Source organism: Mustelus asterias, chromosome 1 (assembly GCF_964213995.1).
Source record: "Mustelus asterias chromosome 1, sMusAst1.hap1.1, whole genome shotgun sequence".
Lineage (NCBI taxonomy): Eukaryota > Metazoa > Chordata > Chondrichthyes > Carcharhiniformes > Triakidae > Mustelus > Mustelus asterias.
Window position 1 is genome coordinate 63,374,886 of NC_135801.1, and position 27,925 is coordinate 63,402,810.

The window sequence follows — 27,925 nt, forward strand, 5'->3', positions numbered from 1 at the left end:
GCCACTTCCATGGGTTGACTTGTTTGTGACGTAACCTTCTCACTTGTTAATCTCTAATTGTGATGATATATCTACCACATTTCTGGCTAACATTCCAGTTGAAACTCAAAGCTCCCAACCATAGGTTTTTCCCTTACTCAGTTTACTTTGACCCAGAAAGAAGGTGCCAGCAACTTGTAAAGGGTGTATCCTATTAGGTTTGCTACTGAATATTTTTTTCAAATGATCTTCTCTCTGTTCTCTTACAGTCAGAACCTTTTGTGTGACGTAACACTTGTAGCTGAAGATACTGAGATTCCAGCACACAGAGTTGTTTTGGCAGCTTGCAGTCCATACTTCCACGCAATGTTTACAGGTATTGTGATACCACTCATTATATATATCTGTACATGTCATTTCCAATCTTATTGGTGGAAGATTCTTGAATGGAATTTAAATGCTCCTTCAGATGGATGGAAAACTGGGTGACAATTCAGTGTAACAACTCTGGTGCATCTTATTGTCAGCTGGCTCTGAAGTAACAAGAGTTGCAATTTGATCTTGTCTGTTATGCCCTTCACAATCAATTCTTACTGTATGTGCTTTTTAGCACGTGAGAAATCATGAATGGGTGCCCTCAATGTTTTTATCTCCCTTTCCAAGTCCCAAATGTCGTTTAATGCTAAGCTGTGGTTAGCTAACTCAAACACCACAGGTTGTAATTTAGTTACGCAGAAGGTAACAGAGCAGAGTAAACAACCACAAGCGATTGGCAAGATTTAAAACAAATATTTTGCTTCAATACCTACCAGTTGAAAGATCCAGACATGAATTATAGAAGTTTTTAATTATGTTTTCCTTCATGATGACTGCTGTCTTTAGACATCCTGTGAGTTGCATTCTTAAGTTTTGCAACTTTTAATGAGTATGTACCTCCACCCAAGTGTCCCTGTTTTTGTAGTATTGCAGTTGAAGGATTGTGGAGTACTCCCCCATTGGAGGTTAACCCTACTTTTTGAGGATGTATTTTGGAAATCATTATAGAAAGCATTACTGTCTGATTGTAGTGCTTGCTCTGTTGTATCCTTGGGCTATAGTCCAGTTGAAAAATAATTGCACTCATAGACCATTGATGTTGTGGGCATGCACCTGACTCGAACTTGTGATAAATTGTACAAGAACACATTGGGTGTGCATGTGTCCCGACGTCATCAGGCCCTTGCACAATGTTACAGTTGGCGGACACACACGGGGGAGTTGGAAGCATGCCCGCCGACAATTAAATGAACAATTAATCCCGTTAACAAGCGAATTGTTTGGAATTTTACATGGCCACCTGCACAATTGCAATCATGTTTTGATGTTTTTCTCAGTCCAGTTACGCAGAACTGGCACCTAACTGGTCTTGACTATTCCAATGTACTCCTGTCTGGTCTCCCACATCCTACCCTCCATAAACTTGAAATAATCCAAAAATACCTGCACACGAAAGGCAGGACAAATCCAACCTGACCAATTTCTGCCCCATCTGTCTACTCTTGATAATCAACAGAGTTTTGGCAAATATTCATCCCACCCTGGACTGTTTTTCTCAGTCCAGGGTGGGATGAAAGGGGACCAGAGCATTGGTAGGGTGAGTAGTTTAGGTGAGGGTTTGCTGTTGGTTTTTTTGCTGGTATTTCACGTTCTGTGTGTTCTGCTGTCGGTTTTTGGCGTTGTAAGCTTTTTTTTTGAGAACTCACTTGTTCTTCAAACCTTCTTGGAGGCTTTCTGCCAAGTGCACCCTTCAGCGGTAAGCCAACATGTGAGGAATCAAAGATATTATTCCAAGTTGGCCGACGATGCAAACCTAGGTGGGAATGTGAGTTGTGAAGAGGATGCAAAGAGTCTTCAAAAGGATTTAGATAGGCTAAATGAATGGGCAAGAACATAGCAAATGTAATATCATGTGGAAAAACATGAAACACTTTGGCAGCAAAAACAGAAATGCACCGTTTTTCTTAAATGGGGAGAGATTGAAAAGTATAATGTTCAAGAGACCTGGATGTCCTTGTTTGTGGGTCGCTCAAAGCCAATATGCAAGTGCAGCAAACAATTAGGAAAGCAAATGATATGTTGCCCTTTATTGGAAGAATATTGAAGGCATGAAAGTATCTTGCTGCAATTGTATGGTGCCTTGGTAAGACCACATTGAAGGTATCGTGTACAATTTTGGTCTCCTTACCCAAGGAAGGATATACTTGCCATTGAGAGAGTGTTTTGAAGGTTCAACAGACTGATTGCTGGGATGGCAGGACTGTCCTATGGAGGATACTGGGCCTGTATTCTCTAGAGTTTAGAAGAATGAGAAAGTGACCTTACTGAAATACAAAATTCTTACAGGGCTCAATGGGGTAGTTGTTGGAATGATGTCTCCCCTAATTGGGGGAAGGGGTCTAGTACCAGGTACAGTATCTCAGAATTGGGGGTATTTAGGATTGAAATGAGGTGGAATGTCTTCACTCAGAGGGTGGTGAATCTTTAAAATTCTGAACCTCAGAGGGCTGTGGAGGCTCAGTTATCAAGTATGTTCAAAGCAGAGATCAATAGATTTCTAGATGTTAAAAATATCAAGGGACAGTGTGGAAAACTGGTGATAAGGTAAATGATCTACATGATCTGGTTGAATGGTGATGGAGACTTGAGGGGCCACATGGCCTACTCCTGCTTTTTCCTATATTCCCAGAAACGCTGATGACTCTGATCTCTACCTCACCACTATGCCTGTCCACTCCTCCACTGTTGCTAATTTATCAGACTGCTCATCAAAATCAAGTACTGGATGAGCAGACATTTCCTCCAAATAAATATTGAGAGAACTGTAGCCATAGTTTTTGGTTCCCACTGCGGGTTCCATTCCTTAGCTACCAATGCCATCCCTCGCACTGGCAATAGTCTGAGATTAAGGCAACCTGTTCAGAACCTTGGTAACACATTTGGCCCCAAGATAAGCTTCTGACCTCATATCTGCACCATCACTAAGACCATCTATATCCATTTCCAATGCCTGACTTCACCCAGTCTCAGCTCATCTTTGCTGAAGCCCTCATACACGCCTCCATTAACTGGTCCTGACTATTCCAATGTACTCCTGTCTGGTCTCCCACATCCTACCCTCCATAAACTTGAAATCATCCAAAAATAGCTGCACACGAAAGGCAGGACAAATCCAACCTGACCAATTTCTGCCCCATCTGTCTACTCTTGATAATCAACAGAGTTTTGGAAGGGGTTATTAACATGGCTATCAAGTGGCACTTATTCGGAAATGCCCTGCTCACTGATGCTTAGTTTGGGTTCCATCAGGGCCGCTCTGTCTCTGATCTCATTACATCCTTGGTCCAAACATGGACAAAAGAGCTGAAGTTCAGAGGTGAGGTAGAGTGACTACCCTTGGCCGCATTTGATTGAGTATGGCATTAAGGAACCTTAGCAAAACTGGAGTACATGAAAATTGAGGGGAAAACTCTCCAATGGTTGGATTCAAACCTATCACAAAGGGAGATGGTTGTGGTTGTTGAAGATCACTCATTGCATCCCAGGACATCACTGTGGGTGTTCCTCTGGGTAGTGTCCTGGGCCCAACCATATTCAGTTGTTTCATCAATGACCTACCCTCCATCATAAGCTCAGAAGTGGGGATGTTTGCAGATGACTGCACAATATTCAGGACCACTCGCGACAACTCAGATACTGAAACACTCCATGTTCATGTGCAGCAAGACCTGGATAATATTCAAGCCCGTGCTGACAAATGGTAAGTCACATGCGCCACAGAAGTGCCCGACAATGACGATCTTCCAACAAGAGAGATTGCAACCATCTCCCCATGACATTCAATGGCATTACCATCTTTAAATCCCTCACTGTCATCATCCTGGGTGTTACCATTGAGCAGAAAACGGAACTAGACCATATAAATACTGCGACTACAAGAGCAGGTCAGAGGCTGGGAATTCTGTGGAAAGTAACACACCACCTGACTCAGCAAAGCCTGTCCTGTCAAGGCAGAAGTCAGTAGTGGAATGGAATACTCTCCACTTGCCTGGACGAGTGCAACTCCAACAACACTCAGAAGTTTAACACTATGCAGGCCAAAGCAGCCCACTGGATTGGCACTTAATCCACCACATTCAACATTCACTTCCTCCAACACTAATGCATAATGGCAGCAGGTTGTACTATCTAATTGTTACTTATTGATAGTTAAGATTTTTAACATTTGTTAAATTTAAGTTTCTAAGCAGCAATTTTCATTTGCAATCTACTTACAACTTTCCTGTGATGTTGCTGTACACGTTTTGTTCAAATTCTAGTCTGTTCCTCTCTGTCACTCTGCAAAGGTAAGGCCATGTTCCTTGGGCTTTATTTATCTGTTCCCCAGCCTGTGTTTCTCTGCAAGTTTGCACCTCTCCCCAAAGGTAAGTGAGAAGTAACGCTGTGCTTTTCAGAAGTTGTTGCTGAGAGGTAGCATGTAGATGAAAAAGTGGAAGGGTGAAGAGTATGCCCCAAGTGTTAAGTGTGGGAATGAGAAGAGAAATCTTTGTAAGTGATTCACTGGCTAAAGTTAGATAATGGAAGCAGGTGATGGCAGTTCCACCCAGCTGGATGTTAGTGAAGAGGCATTGGAGGAGTATGGTGTGATCAGCCGTGTCAAAGGCTGCGGACAAGAAAGGAAAGTTTGATTTTTGTCAGTCACATAGAATGTCATTTGTGACTTTGATTAAAAAGTGTTTTGGTACTGTGGCAGGGGCAGAAACCTGATTGGTGGGTTTCAAACAAGGTGTATTGGGAACTGGGCATGGATTTGGGAGGGGGCAATATGTTGAAAGAATTTGGAGAGGAAATGAAGTTGGGAAGTAGTTTGAAAGAATGGTCAGGTCAAGTTGTTTTTTTTTGAGAGTGGTGATGATGGTGCATTTAATGCAGAGAGAACAACACCTGAGGAGAGAGAATAAGTAATATCAGATAATTTTGGGACCAGGAGGGAAAGTAGGGTGGCTCAGTAGGAATAGGATTGAGGGAACAGAAGGTGGATCTCTTGACAAGATGAGCTCACAGAGCACGTAGGAGAGAAACAAAAGAATGATGTGAATCCAGGGCTAGGATGGGGAATCATAGAATCCCTACAGTGCAGAAGGAGGCTATTTGGCTCATCGAGTTTGCACCAACTCTCTGACAGGGCATCTTAGCCAGGCCCACTCTATCCCCGTAACTCCGCACATCTACTATGGTTAAGCTACCTACCTTACACTGGCACGGTAGCACAGCGGTTGGCACTGCTGCTTCACAGCTCCAGGGACCTGGGTTCGATTCCTGGCTTGGGTCACTGTCTGTGTGGAGTTTGCACATTCTCCTCGTGTCTGCGTGGGTTTCCTCTGGGTGCTCCGGTTTCCTCCCACAGTCCAAAGATGTGCGGGTTAGGTTGATTGGCCATGCTAAATTGCCCCTTAGTGTCCTGAGATGCGTAGGTTAGAGGGATTGGCAGGTAAACATGTAGAGATATGGGGCTGGGGCCTGGGTGGGATTGTGGTTGGTGCAGACTCAATGGGCCAAATGGCCTCTTTCTGCACTGTAGGGTTTCTATGATTCTATGATCTTTGGAGTGTGGGAGGAAACCGGAGCACCCAGAGGAAACCCTTGCAGACAATTGGGGGAATGTGCAAACGCCACGCAGACAGTCAGCCAAGACTGGAATCGAATCCAGGTCCCTGGCACTGTGAGGTGGCAGTGCACTGTGCTACTGAGGAGGGCATGTTGTAGGAAATCTGTTCAAGTGAGTTAGTGGAGGTGAGGGATGTAGCAGAACCTGGCGATGGATCTCGATCTTGGTGACTAAGTAGTCTGTGAGCTCCTTGAACTTGTTGGGGAGTGAGACTGAAGCAGACGGGAGAGGGGTTTAAGACCCAGCCAGACTAAGGAAATTGAAATTTTGTTCTGTCAGGATGGTTCCTAAAATTTGGATGATGTGAAACCTGTTTCTAATGGGTATGCATTCACTCAACAAAAAAACTAATTATGATTTGACACTAAATTAGCAGTGCCACTTTGGGACCATATGGCTGGCTGGTAGGAAACAAAATCATGCTGGTACGAAGGGATGTTCTCCTGAGGGTGGGTTGAGTCACACAGTTGGATCAGAAGAGAGACAGATTTCCTCTGCATCTGAGGCACACTATGCCTGATACAGAAATGCTTTGTGCGAATGCGTCCATTTTAGTCACCACGCTGAGCACTCTCTTTACAAACATGAAACGGTATTGCTTTCAGGTTGGAAGCTTTTTCACATTGATAAGATAGTAGATGATTTATTTGTTTTGATTGGTCAGTTTATATTACATTGTACCTGAGAGTTTATGCCAGTTACTTGACCATTTTAAAAGTTCTCATCGCCTTACTGTTTTTAGAATACCTGATTACAATTATCTGGCATAATAAGTAAATATTTTACTCAAGGTGGAAATAGCAAAATCACAAAACAATTTGTAATTCTCAGTGTTATAAGTGAAAGAAAACCCTTTTATAATTTTGGTCTGAGATTGTCTTGCAGTTCTTGAAGTATAGGAAGCTGCTAGTAGCTGTCTACGATCTAATTCATTTACATTGGCAGCAAGTGTAATGTTTGAGAATTTGTATTGCAATGTGAAATTTGTGCTTTCAGAATTGTATTACCTTTTACCATAATGAGCAGTTAAAAAGGGCAAAGAAGTCTGCATTTCAGTGGTCAGCCCAGTCTATTAGAGCTTTGTTCCATGTAGTACTGAGGTAGGATCTATACTCAAAACCCTGTTGGACCAAGGAATGAAGGATGAGAAAAATTAAAATGAGATATCTAACTGCTAAAATAATAGATGCATACTTCAAAACAATGGTAGGAGGCAGTGTGCAAATTACTTTGGCCATGTGGAGTTGATGAATCATGAAATGTACTAGCACAACCACCATCAAGAATGCTTCAAGAAGGCAGGCAGGCTTATGGGACTATCACCATGTTATATGGTTAGCAGCTTGCAGTCAGCGAGTCCCCACCTGATTGCTACACAGCAATTTTGGAAGTGGGCAACCTGACTGATTTTTCACCCCTCTACCCAAGGCAGGGAATTCAAGTGCAGCTCAGTTGAAATCAAAAACTCAAATTGGAGTTAAGCCAAAGATTCTTCTGTTGGAATGGCCTAACTCCTCAATGGATATTCCCACCTCCAATCTCAACAATAAGGAAATATAACTGCATTCTTTTCTGACAGATTACATTTAATCATTGCAACTGCGATCCTCCTTGTTAGGGGAAGAAGACAAATACAACAGCAGCTAAATAAGAAACCTGCTGAGAAAAGCTGTGGAAAACAGCAATGGAATGCCATTCAATACCAATTTTTTTTCTTATTCATCTGGTTTGAAATGTTACATGTCCTGGGGGAATAAAACACATTTTAAAAAGGCAAAGTTTGACCTGAAATATACCTGATAGATAAATGTGCATTTGAACAGTTTTTTCATAACATTGTGCAGTAAGAAAGATAGTCAGATAACATGCTTATGTTTTTCAGGTGAAATGAGCGAGAGTAAAGCAAAGAGAGTTCGCATAAAGGAAGTGGACAGCTGGACATTGAACATTCTTATTGACTATGTTTACACAGCTGAACTTCAGGTTACAGAAGAGAATGTACAGGTACTGTGTGAGTAGATCATGTTCAATATCAAACAATGATAAAACAAACCATTACAATGAGATTGTGGACTTGCATTTCTTTAGAACTTTGAAAGTGATTGCGGTCTAATAATAGTAAGACCTATGAAATTTTGAACCAATTTTCAGTGTTTTTGGCTGTTTGATGGGTAACTTGTTACCTTGAATGCTATTTTATATTTACATGTAACTGCATGTATGTATGTGTGCATGTAAATGTGCGTACATTTCTGTATATGTAAACTTGTGTTTATATATGTGACAAAGTTCAAAGAGATAGTGAAATCAAGGTGAAGCAGGCTGTAGTGTCTAAAATTCAAATGAACTATGCGCTAAACTGGATGTGATCTGCTTTCCCCGCAAGTTGGTACTGAGCCGTACATGTTCAAATTACAAGTCTGTGCTAACTGAGCTGATGTCAGTTGGGGCAGCAGTTGGTCAGTGCAGCTGGCATCAGTTGCTGCTATGGCAGAGCAGTGGAAAAGCAGCCAGAATTTCTACTCAAATCCTGCTGCGATGTATGGATGGGTGAATGTTGGGTTAGGACTGGAAGAGGGCTCATTTGTTGTATACCCTGATATGCAAATAGCACTACAATTGGTTTCAGCAATTTAGTTAGGAGGGGGGAAAATGAGCATGAACAATGTTATCCAATAGAAATTACTGACCAGCTACAACTATTACTCTGGTGACATTGATTTTAACAACTAATTTTAGTGGAAAATATCTTGCATATATTCACATAATGGGTAAATGAACTTAACATATGAATGTTTAATCGACGTGCATGCGTTTACTTGCAAGCACCTATCGACATTCAATGATGCACTTGTGTTGCATTTTGCCAACAAATATTTCAAAAGATTAAAATATACATACGCACCGTGAAAGTATGGATATTAAGCTCTCATAACTGCTTATTTTTATTACTAATCAGAAATGCTGTTAGCTGTATCTACATTCTTGATTCACAGCTTGGGGTTAATGCATCTCCCAACATTGACTGGGACAGCCATAGTATGAGAGGCTTGGATGGAGAGAAACTTATTGAGTGTATTCATTCAGTATGTGGATGGCCCGACCAGACGGGGCAAAACTTGACCTCCTCTTGGGAAATAAGGAAGGGCAGGTGACAGAAGTGTTAGTGAAGGATCACTTTGGGATCAGTGACCATAGTTCCATTAGTTTTCAGATAGCTATGGAGAATGATAGGTCTGGCCCAAAAGTTAAAATTTTAAATTGGGGCAAGGCCAATTTTGATGGTATCAGACAAGAACTTTCAAAAGTTAATTGGGGGAGTCTGTTGGCAGGCAAAGGGATGTCTGGTAAGTGGGAGGCTTTCAAAAGTGTGTTAACCAGCGTTCAGAGTAAACACATTCCTCTTAGAGTGAAGGGCATGGCTGGTAGAAGTAGGGAACCCTGGATGACTCAGGATATTGAGGCCCTGGTCAAGAAGAAGAAGAAGGAGGCACATGACATGCATCGACAGCTGGGATCAAGTGGATCCCTTGAAGAGTATAGAGGGTGTAGGAGTAGAATTATGATAGAAATCAGGAGGGTAAAAAGGGAACATGAGATTGCTTTGGCAGATAAGGCAAAGGAGAATCCTAAGAGCTTCTATAAATGCATAAAGGGCAAAGAGTAACTAGGGAGAGAGTAGGACCTCTTGAGGATCAACAAGGTCATCTATGTGCAGATCTACAAGAGATTGGTGAGATTCTAAATGAGTATTTCTCATCAGTATTTACTGTTGAGAAGGGCATGGATGTTAGGGAACTTGGGGGAATAATATTGATGTCTTGAGGAGTGTACATATAACAGAGAAGGCGGTGCTAGAAGTCTTCAAGTGCATCAAGGTATATAAATCCCAGGGACCTGATGAAGTGTATCTCAGGACGTTGTGGGAGGCTGGGGAGGAAATTGTGTGTCCCCTAGCAGATATATTTGAATCATCGACAGCCACAAGTGAGGTGCCTGAAGATTGGAGGTGGGCAAATATTGTGCCTTTGTTTAAAAAGGGCTGCAGGGAAAAGGCTGGGAACGACAGGCCTGTGAGCCTCACATCTGTAGTAAGTAAGTTGTTAGGTATTCTGAGACAGGATCTACAGGCATTTAGAGAGGCAAGGACTGATTAGGGACAGTCAGCATGGCTTTGTGAATGGAAAATCATGTCTCACAAATTTGTTCGAGTTTTTTGAAGGGGTAACCAAGAAGGTAGATGAGGGCAGTGCAGTTGATGTTGTCTACATTGGAGGCCTTTGACAAGATACCACATGATAGGTTGTTGCATAAGATTAAATCTCAAGGGATCCAGGGTGAGGTGGCCAAATGAATACAAAATTGGCTTGATGACAGAAGCCAGAGGGTGGTTTTAGAGGGTTGTTTTTCAAACTGGAGGCCTGTGACCAGCAGTGTGCCTCAGTGATAGGAATCGGTGCTGGGTCCACTGTTATTTGTCATTTATATTAATGATTTGGATAAGAATATAGGAAGCATGGTTAGTAAGTTTGCAGATGACACTAAGATTGGTGGCATAGTGGACAGTGAAGAAGGTTATCTAGGATTGCAACAGGATCTTGATCAATTGGACCAATGGGCTGACGAATGGCAGATGGAGTTTAATTTAGATAAATGCGAGGTGATGCATTTTGGTAGATTGAACCAGGGCAGGACTTACTCAGTTAATGGTAGGGCGTTGGAGAGAGTTACAGAACAAAGAGATCTAAGGATACAGGTTCATAACTCCTTGAAAATGGAGTCACAGGTGGACAGAGTGGTGAAGAAGGCATTCAGCATGCTTGATTTCATTGGTCAGAATATTGAATACAGGAGTTAGGATGTCTTGTTGAAGTTGTATAAGATGTTGGTAAGGCCATATATGGAATACTGTGTACAGTTCTGGTCACCCTTTTATAGAAACGATATTATTAAACTAGAAAGAGTGCAGAAAAGATTTACTAGGATGCTACCGGGACTTGGTTTGAGTTATAAGGAGAGGCTGGATAGACTGGGACTTTTTTCTCTAGGACATAGGAGGCTGAGGGGTGATCTTATAGAGGTCTATAAAATAATGAGGGGCACAGATCAGCTAGATGGTCAATATCTTTTCCCAAAGGTAGGGGAGTTTAAAACTAGAGGGCATAGGTTTAAGGGGAGAGATACAAAAGTGTCCAGAGGGGCAATTTTTTCTCAGAGGATGGGGAGTGTCTGGAACAAGCTGCCAGAGGTGGTAGTAGAGATGGGTACAATTTTGTCTTTTAAAAAGCGTTTAGAGCGTTACATGGGTAAGATGGTTATAGAGGGATATGGGCCAAACGCTGGCAATTAGGACTAACTTAGTGGTTTTTAAAAAAGGGGCGGCATGCACAAGTTGGGCCGAAGGGCCTGTTTCCATGCTGTAAACCTCTGACTCTAAAAGCACTCTGTTGAAGAGTTCCCTGCTTTTCATTGCTGTCCAGCTGCATTGTTCATTGCAAAGGCATGGACGTTGAAATGATGGCTAAAACTTGTGTTGATGCTCTTTGCTTTGAATGGACTGCTGACACTCATTGTCTAGGTGCGCACGATTTATTACTGAGTCTGAAATGTGTATTAACTTTAAAATACTTGAGTAAGACACTAAATGGCGTCTAAATAGTAATGGATATCTTCAGGGGAGGAAGAAGTGAGAGGAGAAAATTGGAAAGGCTTGGGTGGGGTGAGGGGCACGGTGGGGGGAAGCGGAAATGAAATAAATTGTATAACTGGTGCAAATCTAGATTAAGTAGGTTTGGAACATCAGCATACATGGAAGCCTTCTCCATAACTAAGGAATATATTGCTTCTCTTATGCAAGAAAACATTCTCTTTAGTCATTTAATTGGTCTGCAACTTGCCACTACAGTAATTAGATTTTAATCCAACTTTAAGTAATATTCAGTATTAATTTTGATTTTACTAACATGGGGATCCTTTTATTCAAGTTGAGCTAGTTATCAGTAAACATTCCTCTATATGCACTAATTTATCTCTTAATGAATGTGAGGATTTTAAAAGCAAAGTAGTATAAAGAGGTGTTTGCTTAATCACTGCTCCCTCAAAACAAATGACCAGGCTTGATCAACTTAAACTCTTGACCGAAGAGGGATTTGGGGAGGAAAACAAAGTGTGTGAAATGTTACTTATCTCTGCAAATTTCAGTGGGTTACAGAAAACTAATGGGTGTTTGAGACTGTCATAATTTCTCTCTTTTTAAAATAGCGACCTTTCTGCTGGTACATTTAGCAGGTTTTCTGGCTCGCTTCCCTGTCTGTGCACCCTCTTCTGACAGTAGCTAGCAGACCTGCTGCAGATCCAAGAGAATGACCAGAAATGCCCCCCCAGCTACAGTGGGAGCACAGCATTTCTAGCTGACTGGAATTGCTATACGAAAGGAAATAGTTGATCAGTTGACTAATTATTGGAGACTGGTTGCTCTTGCTGATAAGGGCAATGGAGTGGAATGTTGTTGGAGAGGACTCTCGGTGTAGAGAAATGTTTTGATGTACAGTAGTTTGGTGAATATCTACCAATCCCCGTTGCTTATCAGACAAGTGCTGTCTTAGTAGATAATCAGAACTTCACTCTTATTGTGTATATCAGCTTTGAGGTTTTCCCTGTGAGATTTAGACACTTCAACTAATACACATAAGTGATCTCACATAGCACAAGTCGACTTTTAACCTGCCCACAATTTTTTCTCACTTTCCTCATCAATTCTTGTTCACTTCTGTTAGAATGTAAGTAAGTCACAAATGACCAGCCAGAAGCAGGAGTGCTCCTTGAATAGAACATGGAATTCTGTTTGGGCAGTACTGAAACTCATCACCATATCAATCTTATTTCCTGATAATTTATGGTCACTGGAATTGTTCAACTTGCCAACTAGAGAGAGACCCATTGATGCCAACTCTGTTTCCTGTTAGCTAACCAATCTTCTATCCATGCCAAAATGTTATGCCCCACACCATGATTTTTTTCATTTTTTGTAATAATCTTTGGTATTGCATCTTATCAAATGCCTTCTGGAAATCTAAGTACAGTACTGGTTCCCCATTATCCACAACACGTGACTTCTTCAAAGAAGTCTAAATTGATTTCCCTTTCACAAAACCAATTTAACTCTGCCTGATCTGCCTTGATTTTTTTTCTATGTACGCTGCTATAATATCTTTAATAAGTTTCTAACATTTTCCCTATGACAGATTTTAGGCTAATGGCACACAGTTTCCTGTGCCACATAGATCAGTGCTGGGGCATCAACCCTTTTACAATTCATATCAATGACTCCGGTGAAGGGACCAAAGGTATAGTTGTGAAATTTGGGGACAACACAAAGGTGGGTAGTAAAGTAAATTCTGAAGAGGACATAAGGAGGCTACAAGGGGACATAGATGGGTTTAGTGAGTGGGCAAAGATCTGGCAAATGGAGTATAATCTGGGCAAATGTGAAATGGTCCATTTTGGCAGGAAGGAAAAAAAAGCTTATTATCTAAATGCTGAGAGGTTACAGAGTGCTGAGATTCAGAAGAATCTGGGTGCCCTAGTGCATGAATAACAAAAGGCTAGTATTCAGCTACAGCAAGTAATTAGGAAAGCGAATAGAATGATATTATTTAATGTGATGGGATTTGAATACAAAAGTAGGGAGGTTTTACTTGAGTTGTATAGGGCACTGGCGCGATCGCATCTGGAGTACTGTGCCAGTATTGTTCTCTCTATTTGAGGAAAGATGCAAATTCATTAGCAGTTCAGAGAATGTTTACTAGACTAACACCAGGAATGGGCAGGTTATTTTGAGGAAAGGTTGGAGAGGTTAGGCTTGTATCCACAGGAGTTTAGGGAGTAAGGGTGACTTGATTGAAACCTTTAAGGTCCTGAGGGGTCATAACAGGGTGGATGTGGAGAGGATGTTTCCTCTTGTCGGAGAAACTAGAACTGGGGGTCACTATTTAAAAATAAGGGGTCACACATTTAAGGCAGATGAGAGTTTTTTTTCCCCCAGAGGATGGTGTGTCTTTGGAACTCTTGCTCAAAAGAAGTATTTGAATATGAAGAGCTAGATGTTCTCTTGATTATCAAGGGGGTGAAAGGTCATCAGGAGTAGGCAGGAATGTGAGGTTGAGGTTAGTATCAGATCAGCCACGAAGTTGAATGGCAGAGCAGACTTGAAGCTCCAGGTGGCCTATTCCTGCTCCTAATTTGTACCTTCATACAGGATTGAAGTCATATAAATCAACCTGCATAAGGATGGCAACTTTCTCCCTAAAGAACGTTGGTTAATTAATTGGGCTTTTGTGACAAGCTGACAGTTTCACATATTTACTGAAATCAGCTTATTGTATTACTGCTGGGGTGAAGTCTGAGCTCATGTTCTCTGGAGTTTTAGCCAGGCCTTAGGATTACAACTTCAGCAAAAGGACCAAAGAATTGTAATGAAATTGATGACCGTGCTGGACAGACTATGGCTAAATACAATTGGGAACTCCCTGCCGTAGATAATTTGAGTCAATCAATTTGCATGCATTTTTAAAAAAAGTTTTCCTTTTCTGCCACTTTTTTTTAAAAGCGTGTTTCTTCACTTTTCTGGGTTGCTGTCTTTGCAGTACATGCCATTTTAGTAAGTAATTTGCACCTTGTTCTCTGTCGATTACATTCTGTTACTAGCTGCTGGGAGCCCTCTCAATGAACAGGTTGATTTTATTTGGTTTTAAACTTTCCTCCTTCCTGTGGGAAAGCATGTTTCCTAAGATTTGATTTATTATTGTCACATGTATTATCAGTGAATAGTGTTGTTTCTTGCGCGCAACACAGCCAAAGTGTACCGTTCAGAGAAGGAAAAGGAGTGTGCAGAATGTAGTGTTACAGTCATAGCTAGGGTGTAGAGAAAGATCAACTTTATGCAAGGTAGCTCCATTCAAAAGTCGGATGGCAGCAGGGAAGAAGCTGTTCTTGAGTCGGTTGGTACGTGACCTCAGACTTTTGTAACTTTTTCCTAACGGAAGAAGGTGGAAGAGAGTATGTCCGGGGTGCGTGGGTTCCTTAATAATGCTGGCTGCTTTTCCGAGGCAGCGGGAAGTGTAGACAGAGTCAATGGATGGGAGGCTGGTTTATGTTAAGGACTAGGCTACAATCGCGGTCTTGGGCAGAGCAGGAGCCATACCAGGCTGTGATGCAACCAGAAGGAATGCTTTCTATGGTGCATCTGTAAAAGTTGGTGAGAGTCATAGCTGACATGTCAAATTTCCATAGTCTTCTGAGAAAATAGAGATGCTGTAAGGTAGAGATACAGAAAGATACTGCAGCTAGCATTGGGATGTCAAAATATGCATTGTTGTAAATCCACATGCTGCCACATAATAATAGAGAACAAAAAATCCACATGTTTTGCCACCAAATTAATATCTGCAGATTTACTTCATCCTGCATTCGAATAGTGCTTCCAAATGAATTTAGCACTTTCAGGATATTAAAGCATGTTTCTGGAAGCTTCAAATAAAAGCTTGCTTAGGGTATAAACCTGTTTCTAGGTCATGTGATCTGAATAATAAGGTTTGAAAAAAGTTGGTCCGCTGTTAGAATATACTGAAAATGGCGTAGTGGTTCAGAGACCTGACAGTGTGTACACACAAGTTCAAGTGGGAACCAGGGCAAACACGAGAGGCTGAAAGAGGAAATGAAGAGGAAAATGAAATCGTCAAATGGAGCATGAGAACAGAATGGCAGCTAACAGTGCAAACCCAACATCTTTTGCCAACATGTAAGAAGCAGATGAGGGTCTTTTATGGACAAGGAGGGCGACGTGCTTAAAGGCACAGAGCAAAGTTAGAATATTTAGTAAGTATGATACTTTGTATTAGTGCTTACTAGAGATGAGGATGCTGACAAAATAACAATAGAAGTGGAAATGGTAGAGTTAATCCATGGGGTGAAGAATGTACTGAAAAGGCTGGCTCTGCTTAGATTGGGAAAGCCACCTGATCTGAATGGCTTGCATCTCAGGGGAGGTGGGGGGGGGGGAATAGAAAATAGGAGCAGCAATAGGCCATTCAGTTCTTTGCACCTGCTTCGCCATTCAGTATGATCATGACCATTCAACTGCATAGTCTGATCCCACCTTTCCCCCATATCCATTGATCCCTTTTGCTCCAAGAGCCATATCTAACTGCTTGAAATCATGCAATGTTTTGGCCTCAACTGCTTTCTGTTGTAGTGAATTCCACAGGTTTGTCATTCTCTGGATGAAGAAATTTCTCTTCCCCTCAGTCCTAAAACGTTTACCCCTTATCCTTAGACTACGACCCCTGGTTCTAGACTCCCCCACTATTGGGAATATACTTTCTCAATCTACCCTGTCTAGTCCTGTAAGAAGTTTATACATTTCTATGAGAATCCCCTTCATTATTCTGAACTACAGCGACTATAATCCTAACTGTCAGTCCCACCATCCCAAGAATCAGTCTGGTAAACCTCTGCTGCACTTCTTCTTTCGCAAGAACACCCTTCCTCCGATAAGGAGACCAAACCTTCAAATATATTCCAGGTGTGGCCTCACCAAGGCCCCGTATAAATGCATCAAGCTTTCCCTGCTCCTGTACTCGAATCCTCTCGCTATGAAGGCCATTTATTTTCTTTACCACCCACTGCACATGCATGCTTACCTTGAGTGAGTGCTGCACATGGACACCCAGGTCTCATTGCACATTTCTCAATTTATGGCCATTCCGATTAATAATCTGCCTTCCTGTTTTTGCTATCAAAGTGAATAACCTCACATCTGCCATGCATTTGCCCACTCATCAGGTTGTCCAAATCTCACTGAAGCATCTCTTCTTCCTTCCACAGCTCACTCTCCCACCCAGCTTTGTGTCATCTGCAAATTTGGAAATATTGGATTTAGTTCCCTCTTCTAAATCATTAATATAGCACTGATCCCTGTTGTACCCCATTCACTGTCTGCCATTCGGGAAAAAAGATCAGTTTATTTTCCGTTTCTATTTGCCAACTGTTTTCTATCCATCTCAATATACTACCCCCAATCCCATGCACTTTAATTTGACACTAATCTCTTACATGGGACTTTGTCAAAAGCCTTCCTGAAAGTCCAAATGAACTACATCCACTGCGCAGAGTTGCTGAGCAGAAACTGATAGCCAAGTTCCACACACATGAGGACGGCCTGAACCGGGATCTTGGGTTTATGTCACACTATCAGTAACCCCCACAGCTTGCCTCCTGGACTTGCAGAATCTCACTGGCTGTCCTGTCTGGAGACAATACACATCTCTTTAACCTGTGCCTAATGCTCCCTCTACTCACATTGTCTGTATCTTCAAGACCTGGTTGGCTGTAGAGATTCGCATTCTAATCAGTATTCTGTAACTTGATTTTGTGTCTCTGTATGCCCTATTTGACAGCAGATATCCACTCCATCTGATGCAGGAGCAGCGCTCCGAAAGCTAATGGCATTTGCTACCAAATAAACCTGTTGGACTTTAACCTGCTGTTGTTAAAACTCTTACTGTACTCTATCATTCCCTGTTTTCTCTCTACTTCCCCTTTTTGAATAGTGGGGCTACATTAGCAACTCTCCAATCTATAGGAACTGTTCTCGAGTCTATAAAATCTTGGAAGATGACCTCCAATGTATTCACTATTTCTAGGGCACACACTTTAGTATTCTGGGATTTTTTTTATCAGACCTGGGGATTTATTAGTCTTCAATCCCATCAATTTCCCCTGCACCATTTCGCTACTAATACTGATCTCCTTCAGTTCATCCCTCTCACTAAACCCTGTGTTCCCCAACATTTCTGGTACATTATTTGTGTCCTCTTTTGTGAAGACAGAACCAAAGTATATTTTTAGTTGGTCAGCCATTCCTTTATTCCCAATTATAAATTTCCCTGTTTCTGACTGAAAGGGACCTACATTTGTCTTCACCAATCTTTTTCTCTTCATGTGCCTATAGAAACTTTCACAGTTTTTATGTAACCCGCAAGCTTACTCTTGTACACTCTTTTCCCCTTTTTAATCAATTCCTTGGTCTTCCTTTGCTGAATCCTAAACTGCTTCCAATCCTCAGGTCTGTTGTTTTTTTTTCTGGCCACTTTATGCCTTTTCGGTGGATCTAACACTAACTCTACTTTCCCTTGTAAGCCATGGTTTGGCCACCTTTCCCATTTTGCATTTGTACCAGACAGGAATAAACAATCATTTTAGTTCACCCACTGGCTCTCTGAATGTTCACCATTGCCTATCCACAGTCATCCCTTTACATAATGTTTCCCAATCCATCTTAGACAACTCGCGCCTCATTCCATCAAAGTTTCCTTTATTAAGATTCAGGAGGTTAGCTGCAGAATCAGCTACGTCACTCTCCAACTTCTATCATATTATGGTCATTCAACCCCACAAGGGTCTTGCACGTTTAGATTTCTCATTATACAATATCCAGTTTAGGATGGTCTGTTCTCTGTTTGGTTACAATGATGGCCTAAGGGCTTTCCATAATCGTTCAATCTTTCCTAGATTTGGAAAAGTGCCAGAGGATGCGAGAGTGGCAAATATTCCAGAAAGGGTGCAAGAGCAGGCCAACTGATTTAACATCAGTAGTGGGTAAGGTTTCCGAATCGTCAGGAAAGAAAATCACCAGGCACTTGGAATTTTGAATTAATTAATGAGCGTCAGCACAGATTAGTAAAAGTCGAACAGTCTGTCTGATTGAAATTTTTGATGAAGTAACAGGGAAGGATGTTGAAGTGAATGTGATGGATGTTGGCTGTAAGGATTTTAAGAAAGGGTTTGCAACGTACCACATGAAAGGGCTAGTTAATTAAAATTCAGGCTCATGGAGCAGGAAGGTCCGTGTCAGCTTAGATAAAAAAATATAGCTTGAGGGCAGAACAGTGTTGATGGTAAATGTTTATTTGTTAGACAGAAAGATGACAAGACAATGGTGTTCCCCAAGGTTCAGTGCTAGGACCTTCTAGTCCATCAGCCTTTTATGTGGTACTTTGTTAAACACTATTAAAATCCATCCAGACAAGATCCATTGCTTTCCCTTCATCAACCTTCTCGTTTTTTTTTCAAGAAATCCAATTAAATTAGACAGATCATGCTTGACTGTTACAAATCTGTGCTGGTTCTCAATTAATTCAAACCTCCCTAATTGCTTGTTGATTGAACCATTTTGGTATATATAAATGACTTTTTGATATTGGAACGCAGAGTAAAATTTGCCAAAGATATGGCAGACAAGTGAGGATAAAACTGATAGACTGTAACAGGACATGTCTGCATATTATGCCAGCCTAGCTACGTGGCAGATAGAATTCAGTTACAAAATGTCTGAGCTGATGCATTTGGCAGAAGGGATGGGGAGAGGCAATATAGACTAAATGATGTTGTTCTAAAGAATGTAGAGGGACACAGGGTTGTGGGAGTTTCATGTGCATGTATTTTTGAAGGTGACAGGACATAGTGAGAGAGGAGTTAGCAAAGCATCTGGGACAATAACAAAAAATGCTGGAAAACCTGAGCCGGTCTGGTAGCATCTGTGGAGAGAGAAATTGAGCTAACTTCTTCAGAGCATATGGGATATTGGCTTGAATCGAAGTATGAGTAAAGATTTACAAGAATGTTGCCAGGGCTAGAAAAGTCGCTATGAGGAAAGATAGGATAGGTTGGGGTTATTTTCCTTGGAGCAAAGAAGGCTGATGAGTGACTTGTTAGAAGTCTACAAAATTGAGGGGAAAAGATAAGAGTGGACAGGATAAAATTGCTTCCCTTGGTGGAGACTTCTATAACCAGGTGTCATTGATTCAAGATCAGTGGCGAAGGTGTAGAGGGGACATGAGGAACAATGTTTTCACACACAGTGGTGGGGTCTGGAATTTGCTTCCTGAGTTAGTGATGGAGACTCTTTTTAAAAAGTATGTGGATTTGCACCTAAAGTGCTGTAAACTACAGGGCTATTGGCTGGGTGCAGGAAGGTGGCATTAGAAAGGGTACCTGGATGTCCTCGGGCTGACATGGACAAGATGGGCCGAATTGCTGTAACTTTTCTATGGTTCTATAGAGCTCAAAAGTAGAGAGGCTGTGCTGAACTGCTAAGAAGGCCTGGTTAGGCCACAACTGGAGTATTCCATCCAATTCTGATCAGCAGGAAGGATTTGTGGATACTTGTGAAGGCGCAGAGGAGATTTACCAGAATGGTTCCAGGGATGGGGCATTTTCATTATAAGGTTAGCTTGGAGAAGCTGCAGTTGTTTTCCTTGGAACAAAGGAGATTGACGGGACATTTTATATAGAGGGGTACAAGTTTATGAAAACCTTCGGTAAGGGACACAAAAAGAAACTGTACTAACTAGCTGATGAATCAGACTCGAGGACACGGATTTAAGGTAAGGAGCAAGCGATGCAGGGATAATATGAGGAAGAGCCTTTTTTACGCAGAAAGTGGTAATGTCCTGGAACTAACTGCCGATGAGGGTGGTGGAAGTGGTGATGATGAATGATTTCTAAAATAAAATTGGATGGATACTTGAGGCAAATAAACTCTTAGGATAGAGCAGATACACTGATATCAGAAGGACGTATTTTACACAGAGGGTGGTGGGGGCCTGGAATGCGCTGCCCGGCAAGGAGGTGGAGGCAGACACACTGGGAACGTTTAAGACTTATCTCGATAGCCACATGAACGGAGTAGGAATGGAGGGATACAAAAGAATGGTCTAGTTGGGACCAGGGAGCGGCGCGGGCTTGGAGGGCCAAAGGGCCTGTTCCTGTGCTGTATTCTTTGTTCTTTGTATAGGACTGACTGGATTGCTGTACACAGAGCCATAGAATCATTACAGCATGTAAGGAAGCTATTCGGCCCATTGAGTCCATGACTCTTAAGTCCTGTCTTTGTTTTGTTTTATGTATTCAGTACTATCTGAACGCTTAATGACATTTGAGTTTGCTGGTTGGCTTTTGATAGTGCAACATCAAATATCAGGGAAGATTTTTATTTTCCTTTTTTCTTTGCATCTGACTGCTAATGCATACCTAGGTTTAGTAGTTCTATCCCATTGAAGTCAGTTGGAGTTTAGCCAGGAAGCATACTAACTGTTCCACTTATGTCAAAATGTTTTGTATGTCATCATATTTAGTGGTCCGATAGATGAGGTGGTAAATGAGCCACACGAGACTCTGTTCAACCCGCCCCCCTCCAATCTCTCCGGCTGACCAATCCCCCCCCCCTCTCTCTCTCTCTCTCTCTCTCTCTCTCCCCACCCTGGCAACCAGCATAGTTTTTTTTAAAAGAGGGGGCACGGCTCCCTCACTTGCTGCAGACCCCAAGTGGCTCCAACCAGTGGAGATTTCAATAAATCCCAGCAGGCCATGACTTTCTGTCGCCATTGTGTTTATTCTTTGTATTCTAGCCAGTTAGTGAATTTTGGTGATTGCACAATGACAGCAGTACTACATTTTGTCTATGTATGTATATTACGTGCATAATATATAGCGGTGACTGGAGAAAAGAAGGATGAGGAAAGGAAAATGTATTTTTGGCATACCTATCCCGTTAGGGGAGCTGCGATGAAGGGATACATAGTAATGAGAGCTGTACTGTGGATAGATATTGAGAGCACGTGGAAGTCTGAATATTTTAGTTGCCTTGACATTCAGCACAAAGCATTTGGACTTCTGGCAGCGTGCTTTATTTTGCAAGTCCATACCCTACTGTGTGTTTTAGATATTCTCTGAAGTTAACTGATTTGAAGCCAGGACTCCAGAGAGCCTTTCTGCTGACTTGCAATCTCTACGGATAAACAACCCTTTTCTGAAATGCTGGTGGCTTGGCTAATGAAATCTTTTTTTGTCTGAGAGGGTGATTGTTCAAAGAAGTAAAGTGTAAATTTGGACCCATGCTAAGTAGCCAATATGCGTGGAGTTCTTCAGGAGTAGCACAGTGAAAAATACCACTTAACCGTATGAAATGTCAATAACCGACTGCTACCGTTCTCCTGGCAACAGCATGGGTGCACACCATACTCCATCCAGTTTGCAGCAGCTGTCTTTCAGTTCTCTGCAACTCCATCATATTAGAAATCTGCCTTGTATGAATGAACAGTGGTCTTCGCATCTTTTCTCTAAGTAACACCTTCCAAAGTTTTCTTCTTGGAACTCTCTGAACTTTCAAAGATTTTGTAAACTCTTCTGAAAACTTTTTGATAACTCTATACACTTCCTCAGATCATTTTTGTTTTACAAATTTGGGCCAAACTCTCAGGAAGCTTCCCCATTAGTTGAACAATTGGTGACTGTGCATCTCCTGAAATGGCATAAAACCATTTCAATTCGCCCATCAGAGGTCCTTTTCATTACACATTACTTTATTGGACATATAAACAGAAGATGCTGGCAATACCCAGCAGGTATTACCTCGTGGTATTATCATTAGACTACTAATCCAGAAACTCAGCTATTGTTCTGGGGTCCTAGGTACGAATCCTGCCGTGGCAGATGGCGGAATTTGAATTCAATAAAAAAAATCTGGAATTGAGAATCTACTGATGACCATGAAACCATCGTTGATTGTCTGAAAAACCCATCTAGATCACTAATGTCCTTTAGGGAAGGAAATCTGCCATCCTTACCCGGACTGGCCTACATGTGGCTCCAGAGCCACAGCAATGTGGTTGACTCTCAACTGCCCTCGGGCAACTAGGGATGGGCAATAAATGCTGATGTGGAGATGCCGGCGTTGGACTGGGGTAAGCACAGTAAGAAGTCTCACAACACCAGGTTAAAGTCCAACAGGTTTATTTGGTAGCAAATACCATAAGCTTTCGGAGCTTGCTGCTCCTTCGTCAGATGGAGTGGTCTCTGTTCTCCAACAGTGCACAGACACAGAAATCAAGTTACAGAAATGTCTATGCACTGTTGGAGAACAGAGACCACTCCATCTGACGAAGGAGCAGCAAGCTCCGAAAGCTTATGGTATTTGCTACCAAATAAACCTGTTGGACTTTAACCTGGTGTTGTGAGACTTCTTACAATAAATGCTGGCCAGCTAGCGATGCCCATTTCCCATGAGTGAATGAATTAATAAAGGTCTGGCAGCATCCCTGAAGGGAGAAATATTTCAGTTGTGACTTTTTGTGAGAGCTGGAAAATGTTGGAGGTCTGAGCAAATATAGATGCAGGGAAAGGCAGGAGGGGAGGAAAGGAAAGGGAAGATCTGTTTAAAAAAAAAATCTGATTTAATGAACAGCAAAATCAACAGTCTGGGTTTATTTAAGGAGTGAACCAGGCACTGTATGTACTATATCATATAAAGGAATTTAATGAGACTGGTTGAGCGACAGTTCTCTTTAAAGAATATTTCCTTTTGTTCAAAACAATGTTTGATTAAAGATGAAATTTATGTATTTAAAAATAACTGGGTTATGTGGAAAGATCCTAGGTTTGATCCCACATCTGTGTTGGAATGAACTGACCTCTATCTGATTGGTGCTCATCTTGGTGCTTGATTGACTGTCCCTTCCCTGGGCTAGGGAAAGAAAGATCAGACCCAAACTCTGTTCTCAAACTCTGGGTAGTGACACCCGATGGGGTTGCAGAGGTCATATTTGGAGCCGTCAGCTACCCTCTTCCGAGCAGCAATGATGACTATGGAGAAGGGAGAACCCAGTCTGGAGGTTCTGATAGGTGGGATAGCCCTGGACGCACCGGATCTATTCCACCAAACAGCACCGGGTGGATAGTGAGCCCAAACTGTTCAGGAAACTTTTAAAGGTGAGTTCCAGTTGGCTCGGGATGTTTTGTCTGCTGTCTCGATGCAGCTAGAGGTTCACAGAGACTGACTGTCAGGAATGTGGGGAAACAATCGGCAAGTCGCGAGGCTGAGCCTGGAAGTTGAGGGGAAGCTTCAAACTTTGCTGTGTTTCTGCTCCTTACCCCATGTTTGTGGCTCTGCTTTATAGATACTGGCATACGCGTGTGGTGTGTGTGGAGAGAGTTTGGGAAGGAGGGGCTGGTGTGTGTGCAGGGGGATAGTGCTCGGATGGAAGGGGAGGTGATGTGGTTGACAAGACGTGCGCAATAGGAGAAGACTTTCATTGAGTCTTCTGTCTCTAGGGAATATGGAGCACTTGGCTGAAACTTACATGAGTACATAAACACTTTGCAAAAATATTACTTTCATATTTATATGCATTGTATTTCATTTGTTTGCAGAAATGCAGACTTTAATATTGTTTTAAAAAAACAACTATGTTAGAATACTGCTTTAACACTTTTATTTTTGCTGGCATCTGGGGTCACATTAATTTTTCAAGTTAAAATAGGGTCACATTGGAAAGAGGTTTGGGAAACTTGGGGTCAGATCAATTGCATCATTCATCAGAGTCCACTGATGCCCCCAGCAACTGAAGTACTTGTGTACATGAGGGTAAAGTTTGTTGTGCCTGTGCTGTCTGCATGGTGTGAAAAATTACCAGTTAGATGAGGGCAAATGGCAATCCTAGAACTATACGTTAATATGTAGTATTGCACTTGTGAAAGAAAAACATTTTGGTAGGAGAAGCAAAAGGTTTGGAGAGGCACAACCCAGTTTTCTTCCCATTTTCTTCACAACCTGAAAGCTGTGATTCATCCGGGTATAGTTCCACCGGTGCTTGTTGGCCTCTGACTGATATTGTGTGACCAAATGTCCATTCTTTGTGTGAACCTGATTCAAGTGATTGCCAAATGGAATGAGACAAAAACAGAAAATGCTAAAATGCACAATAGATCACTCAATATCTTATACATAGGGAAAGGATGGTCTAGATTCTGACTAACATTCACCTTCAGAATATTAATTTGTCTTTTTTACAGGTGCTGATTAATTTGTATATTTCTGTTGCTTCCTGTTTTCGTTTCAGCTTCAGAATCTGCAGTGTTTTTTAAAATTTGATCTATGTTCACAGGCTATTTACAGGTTGTTGGGACTGTAGGGAATTCCAATCCAGGCTGTGAACTAAAACTGATGCTGTTTATGGACAACCTTTGCATGTGCATGCTCAGAAATAGGACTTCAGACTTTGCTATTTTTTACACCTCTTTGTACTGGGGTTGTTGATGCTAAATGTAGGGTCACATTTGCAGCCCTTACTGTGATCAGTCAAGACCACAGACTGAAAATTGAACTTGGACCTTCGGATTGGTGTGCCATACTGTTGCACTGAGTGGTGCCTTTAACTAGTGAGCCAACCAACAGCGTGATCAAATTTCATGTAATATTCTGTGCCACTTGGCGGACCTGAAATTCTGAAGTGCCACTGGCATACAGGATGTGAATTTTAAAACACCGCAAGACCCATCAGTTCTCCCATTGTGGTAGCTCTGTGTAGCATCCATTATGTTAACACAGCAACAATTCTGCTTGCCTGGAAGGCCAAAAAACCAGACCAATCTGAAGAGAAAATGCAAAATTTGCCTAACTTCAAAAGACAGTCAATTAAAGAAATTCATCCAGCATAAGTCTTTAAAGATGTATTTGTTACCTGTTTGTGGGATTCTTGCTATGTGACGTCTTTGTGTCAAATTGTGCAGTAACTTTGATTGTTCAGATGCTGATGCCCTATGACAGATTGCAATTTGTTACTATTCATTAACAGGTATTACTTCCCGCAGCGGGACTACTGCAGTTACAGGATGTGAGAAAGACTTGCTGTGATTTCCTGGAGTCCCAGCTTCATCCGACTAATTGTTTAGGGATTCGAGCTTTTGCTGACATGCATGCCTGCACTGAACTCTTGAATCAAGCCAACACTTATGCAGGCAAGTGCTGTCCAAAAGAGCTGTGACCTTTAAGCCTTGTATATGGTCAATAATCAATGCAACATTCACCTTTTAGGTAATTCATGGAATTTATTTTTTCTTTATGTATATTCTACATCTAAGAGAATACCAGAGGCCATATTGATGCTGAAGGTCAAAGGTCAGCTTGATGGGCTAATTACTGCAACAATACATTAAAAAATACACAAGCTTTTCTTCTCTTCCCCATCCCTTCTAATTTCCCCAGTTGTTGAGGAATGATTCCATAATCAACGGCTATCTTCCATTAGGTTGCCAGAATAGTCGGGATTAAATGGGTTAGGACTTTTTATCATCAGAAAAGAGAAGGCCGAGAGATGACCTGAGAGACACCTTCAAAATTATGAATGTGTTGGACAGATTAGATGTGGAGAGAATGTTTCCATTTGTTGGAGATCGAAAATTAGGGGCTATAAATATAAGATAGTTACTAATATATCCAACAGTGAAATGAGTGGTTTTTTTGTTCAGTGAGTAGTTAGAATGTGAAACTTGCTACCGTAGGAAGTGGTTGAGGTAAATGCTTGGGGTGCCTTAAAGGGTAACTGGACAAGCACATGAAAGGAAAGGGCGGCACAGTGGTTAGCCCTGCTGTCTCATAGCGCCAGGGACCAGGTTTAATTCCGGCCTCGGGCGACTGTCTGGAGTTTGCACGTTCTCCCCGTGTCTGCATGGGTTTCCTCTGGGTGCTCCAGTTTCATCCCACACTCCAAAGATGTGCAGATTAAGCTTATTGGTCATGATAAATTGCCTCTTTAGTGTTGGGGGATTAGGAGGGTAAATACATGGGGTTAAGGGGATAGGGCCTCGGTGGGATTGTTGTCAGTGCAGTGTCGATGGGCCAATTGGCCTCCTTCTGCATTGCAGTGATTCTGTGAAAGGGAATAAAAAGATACGCAGAAAGACTGCAATGAGGAGATGGAATGGAATGAGAAACAATAGTTTTGCTGAACGGCCTGTTGTGCTGTATCTTCCTTTCCTTTTTCACATGATTTTGTCAGTTTGTACAGACTTTTTGATCACAACCACAGCCAGTCTTGTTCTCATCCGGTGTTCACACTGACATTTAGTAGTTCTGGCTAATGATCAGCAGGGAATGTGTGCTGAGTCCAGTTATAAGAGCCCGACTATTGCCTGAGCTGAACTGAGTAATTCAGAGATAAAAGCTGGGATCCTTTAGCTTATATGGCTTGTTACCACACAGAATCATGCAGTTATCAACACAGTGGAACTTTTTCTAAAAACGTGCGGCACGGTGGCACAGTGGTTAGCACTGCTGCCTCACAATGCCAAGGACCCAGGTTTGATTCCTGACTTAAGTGACTGTCTGTGTAGAGTTTGCACATTTTCGTGTCTGCAGGGGTTTCCTCCGGGTGTTCCACTTTCCTCCCACGGTCCAAAGATGTGCAGGTAAGGTTAATTGGACATGTTAAATTGCCCCTTAGTGTCAGGGGGATTAGCAGGGTAAATATGTAAGGTTAAGAGGATAGGGCCTGGGTGGGATTGCTGTCAGTGCAGGCTCGATGGACCGAATGGCCTCCTTCTCCACTGTAGTGATTTCTATGACATCCAAAACAATTTACTGTTATGTCAACATTGCTAGAGGTGACTAAATATTAAGTTATATTGTACCCAGTTGATATCTTTCCCATAAAATGTTGAAATTGCATTTTTATGTTCAAAAGTAAAAGCTTTTTATGGGGGTTTTCAATTGTCTGTGTAGGATTTGAAAACTTTAACAAATAAATATTCTAGTTTCCTTTTGCCAATGTTTGGCATATCATTGCTGTCTTGGACTTGTCGACAGTGGTTAACAATGTGTATATTTGTTGCTATGTAGATTTACTGGGTTACAGCTTGAAAACTGCTGAGCACCACGGTGCACTTCAAGTTCAAAGTTAATTATTCAAATTGATATAATTTCCCACAAGTAAAAATTTTTGTGTGCATTAAGTACTTGAAATTGTGTTTTTGTGGTGATTCATTTTATTAGTTTACAAATGATTGCTGTCCTTGCTTGACATACAAAATGAGATTTCTATCAATCACATTGGCTGTTCATGAATATTCAAATCCTTTACTGCTCATGTAAGTGATAATTTATCTCAAATGGAAAAAGATTCAATGAACATTCGGCAACGATTAAATATTTTGCCTTGGGTTTGTTTTACGATATATGGACATTTCATTCATAAACCCCCGATGCTGCACACCAATTTGCACTTCCTCATGATCCAAAAAATCTGCTAATATCTGGTGTCTACACAGATTTTCTAGCAGCGGGTGATTGGATAGCAATCAGGAGCAGGGGAGATTCTGACTGATTATTATATCACTATTGAAGAGATG

General features: G+C 41.7%; 1 protein-coding gene across 2 annotated transcripts in view; it reads left to right on the forward strand.

Moving 5' to 3' along the window:
- klhl2 (kelch-like family member 2) overlaps nucleotides 1-27,925 on the forward strand; it is a 95,769-nt gene that overhangs the window by 17,102 nt on the left and 50,742 nt on the right. For both annotated transcript variants that reach the window (XM_078213388.1, XM_078213379.1), the window contains 3 exons: nucleotides 249-355; nucleotides 7,566-7,687; nucleotides 25,375-25,537. In XM_078213388.1, coding sequence (XP_078069514.1) covers nucleotides 249-355; nucleotides 7,566-7,687; nucleotides 25,375-25,537 — 392 coding nt within the window. The remainder of the gene's footprint in view (nucleotides 1-248; nucleotides 356-7,565; nucleotides 7,688-25,374; nucleotides 25,538-27,925) is intronic.